This window comes from Protopterus annectens, chromosome 7.part0, assembly GCF_019279795.1.
Source record: "Protopterus annectens isolate FY-2018-M chromosome 7.part0, PAN1.0, whole genome shotgun sequence".
Taxonomy (NCBI): Eukaryota; Metazoa; Chordata; order Ceratodontiformes; family Protopteridae; genus Protopterus; species Protopterus annectens.
This window is the reverse complement of record NC_056739.1, coordinates 396,351,043-396,361,966: the sequence shown is the minus strand read 5'-3', so window position 1 is coordinate 396,361,966 and position 10,924 is coordinate 396,351,043. Positions and strand designations below refer to the sequence as shown.

General features: G+C 44.4%; 1 protein-coding gene across 1 annotated transcript in view; it reads right to left on the bottom strand.

Annotated features, from left to right (window-relative positions):
• The window catches only part of LRIG2 (leucine rich repeats and immunoglobulin like domains 2), a gene marked incomplete in the record, with an annotated part of 726,335 nt that overhangs the window by 671,016 nt on the left and 44,395 nt on the right, over nucleotides 1-10,924 (bottom strand). The window contains 1 exon segment of the mRNA XM_044076985.1: nucleotides 10,006-10,077. Within this exon segment, the coding sequence (XP_043932920.1) occupies nucleotides 10,006-10,077 (72 nt within the window).

Genomic DNA, 10,924 nt, shown 5'->3' with positions numbered 1-10,924 from the left:
CACACCTTAAAAGATGATTTTCAAAAGTTTAAAAAAGGCAAAAAAAGGTGTAGGGTAATTATATCAAAAGTTTGTCCAGTTAATTTGCTAGGAAGAGATTTGATGCATGTGTTTGGAATAACGGCAATTCCCACACCTAAAGGTATTGAGGCAAAAAGGTTAGCGGATGGCTTAGTAATACAGGGAGTACAAGACTTGTTTTACTGGTATAGCCTAGACTTGATTTCAGGCGGCCCGGGAGGGTTGATACAGAGTTGATCAATCTAGCTCTAAGTAAATCTAGGAGCGGTCACATGAGGTTGCAGTGCACTTACATTGTACTATGTTCTATAAGGCCCTTGGTCTGGATAAAGAATTTGAAAAAGAATTCTTTAAGCACAAGTGTGCAAGGATAATTTTGAATGATATGTTTTGGGATACGCAAGGTAATACAGTAGTAACCTGTACTTTGACTAAGGAAATGAGTTCTTTATATCGCTCAAGTTAGAGACCGCATGTTTCAGTTACTAAAGCAATGGGGACACATTGGGTAGATTTGGCGAAAAAGGTAACGATTTGGAACACAATGTCTGAAAGTCAGTTGAAAGATCAACAGATCCAGGTACAAAGATTAAATTGGGTGACTTGGGCACGACCAAGTGTGCACCTCAGGGATGAGGAAACAGAAATGGCATGACAAATCCTCCTAACTCAAGAGGAAGATAGTGCGTTAAGTGCCTTGCCTGTAGATTTATGGTCAAAAGGTAAAGGAGATGTAGGATTAATGAAAACAGCAGGTGAAGTTTGTATAACTGCAAAGTCAGGTTTTAGATCTCGTAAGCACCAATATCCACTAAGTAAGCAAGCAGAGGAGGGAATTAAGCCAGTTACTGAACAGCTAAAACAGGTAGGAATTCTTGTTGAATGCCCAGATTCACCCTGCAATACTCCGTTGTTTCCTGTAAAGAAACCGGATGGGTCATGGAGGTTGGTTCAGGATTTACAAGCAGTAAATTCAGTTGTGATCCCAAGAGCACCAGTGGTCCCTGACCCCTATACATTACTTAATGATTTACTACCTCAGCACAGATATTTTTCTGTCATAGATATAAGCAATGCCTTTTTCTCCATACCACTACACAAGGAGAGTAGATTTTGGTTTGCATTCACTTTCCAAGGTAAAAGATACACCTACACCAGATTGCCGCAGGGCTATTGTGAGAGTCCGACAATATTCGCACAAGAAATGGCTGTGAATTTAGCTCAGTTTGTTCCCCCAGAGGGAAGCCAGGTTCTGTTGTACATAGATGATATTTTGTTGGCCTCACCCACGCAGGAAAGTTGTAAAAAGGATACCCTAGCCCTTCTTAGTTTTTTAGCTGAGCAAGGACATAAAGTAAATAAAGAGAAGTTACAATTGTGGAAAGCACAAGTAAAGTACTTGGGTTATTTAATTTCGCAGGCAGGTAGACAATTGGAGAACAAAAGAAAACAAGCAATTCTTGAGGCACCTATGCCTACCACTAAGCGGGAGATGATGTCGTTTTTAGGTGTGACTAATTTTTGTAGAAGTTGGATTCCTAATTATGCTGAAGAAGTAGGGCCATTGACCGCACTGATCTAGGACACTCCCATGGCAGCTAAAAGTAATATACAATGGACAGATAAGGCAATACAAGCATTTAATAGAATTAAGCAATTGATAGCAGGATCCTCTGTTTTGGGTTTTCCAAACTAGTCTAAGCAGTTTGTACAAATGGTTGATTGTAAGGGAGGATATATGACTTCGGTTCTGGTACAGGTACATGGGGATAAACAGAGACCGATAGCCTTTTATTCCTCCAGATTAGATCCTGTTGCAAGGGCACTGCCGCATTGTGTTCAAGCTGTAGTGGTAAGAAAAGGTCATTGAGCCATGTTCATTAAAGATGGGCTTTATCTATGATAGATGTAGTTTGCTTATGAACTTGAATAACACCCGCTTTCTATACTTCTGAATAAGAGTTAATTTACTGAGGCAGGCTCTGGAAAATTCCAGCTATCACTGTGGTTTTGAGGTAAACGTTCTACACTAACTGTGGTTTTGAGGTAAGCATTCTACACTAGCTGTGGTTTTGAGGTAAAACATTCTTTTCTGAGGTAAATTGTGATCCTAGATGTTTTTCATAGCCAACTGTCAACTGTTAGAAATGTAATAAAAGCTATTTTGGCTAGTAACAGGAAAGTATAAAAGTTGATGTCAGTAACCAAGCTGATCAGATTGAGATCATCTTGGCCAACATGTTGCTGTAATCTGGTTAGCAGTTAATAAAGGAAATTTTCATCACCTGAGGCAGATGTGACTCGCTTGAATTTTTTCTTCTGACAGTCTCAAAATGAGATATCAACTACAGCTATGCATATGCTTTTTTTGAGACCAGCTGTTTTACACATTACTCAAAACATCCAGATTTATTCCTTACAACTGGTGAGCTGCCGTTTTCGCCTGGTCTTTTCATCAAAACTGAGCATGCCCATGTAAATTAGGACTGCACTTTCTTTGCTCTTAACTGACTGGGACTTCTACCTTGCAAAAGAAATAATGCTGGAGCGTACCAGTATCAGTGAACAAGAAGTTATGTACTCAGCATAACGTTCGATGTACGTAGTCCATCTAGTCTCACATTCTTACCCGTGGGTTTGGAGCCGAACCTCGGCTCCGACTCGGCCATACTCTAGCTCGAAGTCTTACAATTGGCTGGGCTAAGAAGGTATCCCATGCTGCACTGCTCCCTTTCCCCAGATCTTGTTTGCTGGGAGCTAATCATTCACTCCTCCACATACAACAACATATAGAGAAGGAAGAACATATTAACCAGAAAGGAATTTGAAACCATACCTAACCCCTAGGTCCTCCAGGATGGGGAAGGAGGGGGGGGGGGGGGTAAGTAAGAATGTGAGGCGAGATGGACTACATATATCGAACGTTATGGTGAGTACAGAACTTCTTGATGTTATGTAATCCAATCTCGCCTACATTCTTACCCATGGGACAGCGTCCCCAGCACCTGAATCCTGGGAGGCTCAATGGAAAATACTCCTAAGCACTGTGGAACCAAAGGAAGACCTGCCTCTGGACACCAAATCCAACTTGTAGTGAGTAACAAAGGTGTGAGGAGATGCCCATGTAGCCGCAGCACAAATATCATCCATAGACAACCTGGCGTGAAAGGCTGTAGATGTAAACACAGATTGAGTAGAATGAGCCTTCACTCAAAATGGTAAATCCTTGCCCCTTGAAGCATAAATGAATGAAATACAACTGGAAATCCATATGGACAAAGTGACTGACTTTGGAAACAGGAGACCCAGTCCTGTTTTCTGAAAATGAGACAAACAACTGATCCGATTTTCTGAGATCCTTCGTTCTATGTAAATAGAATTGTAATTGTCTATGCACATCCAGCTGATGAAATCTAAATTCTGCCTTGTTCAAGAACTCTGGAAAGAATACAGGTAGTTCAATGGAATGATTCAGATTACTGATGGAAGGCACTTTCGGTAGGAAGGAAGGGTTAGGTCTGAGAGAAACCCTGTCCTTATGAAAAATCAAGTAAGGTGGTCTTAAATGATGAGGCTTGAAGCTCCGAGACACGTCTGGCTGAATTGATGGCTACTAAAAAGATAGTCTACCAAGTCAAATATTTTAAATCACAAGTGGCTGCAGGCTCGAAGGGGGGTAAAGTGAGATATTGTAGAACAAAATTTAAGTACAGAGGCATAACTGGTTAAAAAACTGGAGGACGAAGCAGCATAGTGCCCTTCAGGAATGCCTTACAAAGTCTGTGTGCCATGAGACTAGGCTCATCAGCGACGTGAAAAGTGGAAATAGCTGCCAACTGGACTTTAATAGTTGCGGTCGCTGATCCTTGGTTGAAAAGCATGGAGAGGAACTCCAGGACTTGTGAAATTGGAGCTGTATAAAGATCAATTTGTCTTGCATGCACCCAGATGGAAAATCTCTTCCATTTCCTGGAACAGATTTTTCTGCTGGAAGGCTTATGGGCAGAAGACTGAATATGAACCACTTCCGGCGAAAAATGATGAAGCTTGACTGATGGAAGTGGAGGAGCCAGGCTGTCAGCCGGAGGGTCTGAAGAGAGAGATGGAGCTGCCCTGACATGTGAGTCAGCAAATCTGGTTGAGGGACCAGAATCCAAGGGGCGTTCACTAGGTAAGGATGGAGGAAGGGGAACCAAATTTGACGAGGCCAGTGTGGAGCAACCGGAATAATTTTGCTTCCCAAAGATTGCGCTTTCTGAATAACCTTTGTCAGCAGAGGAACAGGAGGGAAGGCATACAGTAGACCGGAAGGCCAATCGTGCACTAGAGCGTCCCTGGGTGACTAACCCTGAGGGGGATAAGGGTGAAGTAGCTGCTGCATTTTGTACTGAGGGGGCTGGCAAATAGGTCGCAGCAAGGCTGACCCCACCTGCGGAAAATCTGCTACGCAACCTGATTGTTCAGGGACCACTCGTGAGGCATCAGAATCGCTCTGCTCAACCTGTCGGCAATCACACTGGACTTCCCTGGAATGTGCACTGCTACAAGAAAACGTTGGGAAGCCACTGCCCACTGCCACACTCGCATGGCCTCTCTGCAAAGGGGATACGACTTGGTTCCTCCCAGTTTGTTTAGATACCATACCACCGACATATTGTCTCTGTGTGGATCGCAACTGTCCCGAGAGGAAGAAAGCTCTGAAGTGCTTATAACGTTAGTAGCACTGCTCTCATCTCCAGGACACTGATATGCAGATGCATCTCGTGTTCCTGCCACGTGCCTCGGACTGTCCTGCCTAGATAATGCCCCCCCCCCCCATCTGGGAGGTGTCCGTGGTCACTGTGGCAACCGGAGGGGATGGAACGAAGGGTTTTCCCACGTCGAGGTTGCTGGTGTGAAGCCACCATTGTAGATCCTGCTTGCACCTGTCTGTGATTATTATGAGATGAGAAAGAGGAAGATGTTGTAGAGACCACTGGGCGAAGAGTAGTCATTGAAGAAGCCTCACGTGTAGCCTCGCCAAAGGAACCAGCATAATTGCAGCAGCCATCGTGCCCAACAATTTGAGGATCAATCTTGCCTTCACTCTTCTCAAAGGGAGTAACGCGTACACCTGCTGTTGTAAACTTTGAATCCTTTCTCTTGGTAAGAACATCCTCATGAGCACGGTGTCTAACTTGGCGCCTATAAAGGTGACACACTGCGAGGACAACAAGGCAGACTTTTCCCAATTTAGAGTTATGTCTAATTGTTGACACAGATTGATCGTGGCATCTCTGGTTTGTAGGAGTAGATGCCTGGTGGTGGCAGAAAGGAGCCAGTCATCCAGGCACGGAAAACACTTGGAATCCCCAACGTCTCAAGTGAGCCATTACCACTGCCATGCATTTGGTGAACACCCTAGGGGCTGTGCTGAGACTAAAGGGCAGGGCGCGAAACTGAAAATAACTGGCTCCCAGCCGGAAGCTTAAATGATTTCTGCATGCCCTGTCCATCTTTATATGGTAGTAAGCATCCTTAAGGTCGATGGAGCACATCCACACTTCTTTTCCCAACAATGGGAGAATAGATTGCAACGTGACCATTTGGAACTTGGACTTCTTTACATGGGTGTACAATCTGCTGAGATCCAAAATGGGTCTCAGGTCCCCTGTTCATTTCGGCACCAAAAATAATCTGGAGTAAGTCCCTAATCTGATCGGGTCTGAGGGGACAGGCTGGATGGCTCCTTTTTCTAGCAGCTTTAAAACCTCTGAAGCTGCGGAATCCCTTTGATTGGGTGGAACATCTAGGATTTTTCTGATCGGAGGGGGAGCTGAAGAGAAGGAAATGCAATATCCTCCAGAAATTATTTTTAATACCCATTGGTCCTGAGTTATACTTTGCCAGGCCTTTGAGTATAGTGAAATGCGACCTCCGACTGGCTCTGGAAATGCACAGTCGGGCCTCCCATCAGAAGCGCTGGTAGGGAGAACCACAAAAGGAATCGCGGTCTAATGGTTACGCGGACCTCCTCTGCCCCTAGTGCGGCGTCTACCAGAATTACCACCCCTCTCCTGCCTCTGGAGGGGGACTCACCTTGTGCATCATGAAAAAATCTATACGATATTTTGAACCACATCTTCCCACCCCTCTGGGTCTTGGGATAAGGCCTAGAGGGTAGGGAAAAATGGATTCCCACAGCAGACAGAGTTTTTCCCTCTTGCTCGCACCTAGTGAGAGTGTCCTTCACCTTGGTTCAGAATAAGGAGGAACCATCAAATGGGGCGTTGGTGAACGTAGACTTGAAGGCCTCCGCGAAGTTACAGAGGCGCACCCAGGAGTGTCTCCTAAGAGCAACTCAGGAACTCGCTGCCCTACCCACTCCTTCGGCTGCATAAGAGATCAGCCTCATGGAGGAGTTAGCAATAGAGTTGAGAGTAGACATCTGAGAGTTGACTTTCTCAGCCACCGCATCAGAAACATTACCCTGTAGAGTCCCTCCAAGCTCTTTCAGGAGATCTCTTTGGAGCCATGTAAAATGAGATAAGTAATTCAGTGACCGCAGTGTAAAGGCCGCTGAAGAAAACATACGCTTCCCGTACCGGTCCATGGTCCTAGACTCCTTGTTAGGAGGATGGATGGTAGACGAAGTCTCAGCCAGTTCCTTCTTGGTGGCCACTGCCACCACCATGGCATCTACAGGAACTCCCTTGGATAGAAACACTTTGTCAGAGGGGGCGGACAAGAATTTGTTGGGTCTCCTGGGGACTGGTTCCACAGAGTCAGGGGTTTCCTACACTCTTTGACAAACCAGATCTAAAAGCTCGAAGGGAGAAGACACCCAGGAGGAAGGCCTTCAGGAACACAGACTCCTCCTCAGAGGGAGCTTTGGAGGGCCAGTCACCTCTCTGCTTCAAAATTTCCAGGATGTCAGAGAAAGAGATATCTTCAGAGGATGACTTGGGGGACCCCTCCGATTCCTCGAGGTTGGTGTCTGACGTGAGGGACTCATCTTGGGAGTCAATGTGCTTCCTCTTGCACTTTCTTTTTCTGGGTGGCTCCCCAGGCAAAAACACTGAGGGGCCCTCAGAACAAAGGCGACCACTCATGGGGGTATCTTGAGGCCTTGGGTCTCCGCTGTCGAAAGATAGAGGGCGATCAGAGACCCGCACCGGAGCTGGAGGGGATGGAGTGTCAGCACCGAATGATGTCGCTGAAGACCGCTGCGCTCCACATGGCCTCGAAAGCTGGTCTCCCCCCCGGCTCCGAAGATCGACCAGCCGTGGAAGACCTTGGAGGAGAAGGAACAAGATCCGAAGCCGACGCAGGGGTCAGGCTTTCCCAAGCCGAAGCACCAAGAGGGAGGCTAGGAACCGAAAAGCGACCCGAGGCCTCCCCCTCGGGTCCGACCGAGGAACCATGAGTCCTGGACCCCGTGGACAGAGCCGACAGGGTCAGAACTGAAGCCGGAGCAGATAAGCCAGGATGGGCCATTGGAGCCGACCTAGGAACATCTGCCGGCGCCGAACACTCCAGCTCCGAAAGCTGAGATTTGATCGCAGGTGGAAGTATTGATGCTGGTTGGGTGACAGGGTCCGCAGCCGACTGGGCTGGAGCCGAAAACAATTTTGTCAGAACCGGTGACTGGAGAAGTCTCTGCACCACTCTATCTACATCCACATCTGAAAGAGTCCTGGATGACCTAGAAGATAAGGAGGGAGATCTAGACCTCCTCTCCGAAGGAGACCTACGAGGAGGAGAGACCGGCCTAAAATTTGGAGACCGGCTCTGAACTAGCACGTCTGTAATCGGCTCCGAGGGACTTGGAGCCAAAGTAGATTCGGTTAATATACTAACTTCCTGCGGCTCCGAGGACAGCGGAGCCGAGGATGCCACAGAAAATTTCACTACTTTCTCCGGAGGCTCCGAGGATACAGATGGAGACGGAGAATGCTTTTTTGCCTTAGAAGTTTTAGCCTTAGAAGTAGAGGACTTAAAGCTATAAGCCCTTCCCAAATCCTCTTCAAATGAGGGTTTCAAAAGTCCTTTCAAAATTCGTTTGTTCTTCCTTTCCTGAAGAACACGTTCGCTAAATGCATGGCAAAAAGTACAAGATTCCTGGAGGTGAATAGCCCCCAGACAATAAACACAGACAGAGTGTCCATCAGTGATGGACATCTTATAACCACATTTAGAACACTTCTTAAAGCCCAAGGGCTTATGGTCTTTCGTATCCTTACACATGATGAAGAAAAACCAACCGTTAATAACGGTCAACCGCTGATAACTATAAAGAGCGGGAACTATGCAAAAACCACTACAAACAAATACACCAGACCTCTAACTTAATCGGCCTCAACAGGAAAAAACACAAGGAAAGACTAGGTCCTCTAATTTAAACGGTCCTAGCCCGAAGGATAGGTACCTACTAACAAGAAACACTGAAGAAGGGGCAGACTAGGTCCTCTAACCGAAAGGGGCCTAGCCCGTAGGGGAAACAGTTGGCGGGACACCACAAAAGACAATAACATCAGAAATAACAATGTTTTACCAAGGGTTTGATCAGTACGTACACACACACACACACACACACACACACACACACACACACAGCTATGAAAATAGTTTTTGTTTTTGAAGCAAACTGTCAATAAAGACCAAAAAAAAGGTACTTAGCCACAGCCGAGAGCGAGACCACGTCCGAGCTATACGAGCGGCAAACGAGATCTGGGGAAAGGGAGCAGTGCAGCATGGGATACCTTCTTAGCCCAGCCAATTGAAAGACTTTGAGTTAGAGTATGGCCGAGTTGGAGCCGAGGTTTGGCTCCGAACCCACGGGTAAGAATGTAGGCGAGATTGGACTACATAACATTGTCAGAGTTATGCATTGATAATACAAATAAACTTTATTTCACCTTAAAATAAGAAATTCTGCTGAAAGACTAACAGCTCAATTTAATGTCTCTTCATTATTACAAATGAAGTGCAAATATACAGCACAGATAAGTTTACTATTAATATGTGAAATTATTTTACACAAAGTAAATACTATGCTTCCACAAATTTTCAAGCCTTTGCATTACAACTGCATGCAGAACTATAAAATTACATCATACTTGCTAAACTACAATTCACACAACATGGGCCTCGAGAGACGTGGTCAATGAATAAAAAAGGCCAGCTGTATCACTGTCACATTTCCCTCATTAGGTTGTTCACACATTTTCCCATTTTTGAAGGCTGAAAACATGCTGACTTACCCTTGACAACATGCAAGTACTCCTACCAGAGTAAGGGCTGGACAGCACACACCAAAATCCACCACACCATGAGTATGTTAAGAAACCCTCTCTCTCTCCTCTTTTTTTTTTCCTTCAGTGTTGCCACAATACTCATCCTTCCTCTGTTGAATGTCCATTGTTCTTGACTACAGTCAAGCGTCCACATCGGCTACCCAAACACAAAATGCGTGCCTATGGTCACACACACACTCTGCCCATCCTTCCACTAGCCCTTTGGCAGCCACACTGACATTACTGTATAAGGCGATTACCCTTTTACATAACTAAACATGGTTACAAAAGTCATGTTTGCAATGCGTATCTACCTATTTATTTAATTATATATAAAGTATTTGAGCTACCAATGATCACTTCTTTTAAGGTGCACTGCCGTTTACTTCAGACATAAAAAGGATGGAAAATTCCTTTCCAGTTTTTCCTTCAATCACTTAACCATGTAGCACAGCTGGCAGTCACTTTCAATTTAACCCCCCCCCCCCCACCACCACCACCACCACCAGTTTCGGCTAAATCTGTTAAACAGTTCAATGCTATGCTTTCTTTCAAGAACACTGTCAGACACTGACTAGGACATACTTTATTAATTCTCCCTTACATCCCTTTCATCTCTTTACTTAAGTCTGGAAACAGTCTTGAAAAACGTACTGAACCATGCTGACATCACTGCAGCAAAATGATAAAGTGTTAAAGTACAACTTACACATCCTGTAGCTGACTTTCAGAAGACAATGCGCTATAATTGGTAGATGTTATCCGGTTGTGGCTTAACTCTCTGAAAAAAGAAAATATAAGACAAAAATGTTAAATTTAATTCTACATACTTTAAACATTAACATAGAATACAAGCCTTTAAATGCTTCACTCAACAGAAATGATTAGGTAATACAAAGCTGTAAGGCATCTGTCACCCTGGAGCTGTGTGTGTGACATAGGTAAGTTTTCAGTGACATCATGTTAGACAGTCTGCTGAAACCCAGCTGCTACCCACACTCCCTGCTTGAATTTAATCACCATACTGATGCTCAAATGTTTTTATTCTACTCTAGTTAGGAGTCATAAAACAGGAAATTTAGTCCACCAGAACACTATCTTGCAATACTGTAATGCAACACAGATTTTTCTTTTCTTTTTTTTAATACAAAGTACAAATATTTTACACCAATTTGGACACGCAAAGTTTATACCCTGAAGCTATAAAACCAACATCATTACAAAGCACTTCTTAGAACTACAAATATAAATTACTGGTACACAGTGCTCTCTTTATATTGGAGTGTTACAGAACGTATGAAATTCTGCACTAATCTATTTCAATTACACCAATACAATGTTTGCGGCCTACTAAAATTGCAGCTTTCTTCCTTGGTTACTGTGTCAAGAGGGCAGGGAACCAAGATACATTTGTTGGAAATTCTAAGTTTCTGTAATAAACCCAGTTATCTGATGAGACCAACACAAATAAAAATCAAGAAAGCTTTTACTTTTTTTAATAAATAAAAAAAAAAAAAAGTGATGTGAAGTCTGTGAACTTCAGACCTTGCTGGTGAGAAACAGTGTTTTAATTCCCATGTAATAATTTGTGCGACAGGACAGAATGTGTGGTCTTTTACAACCAGCAG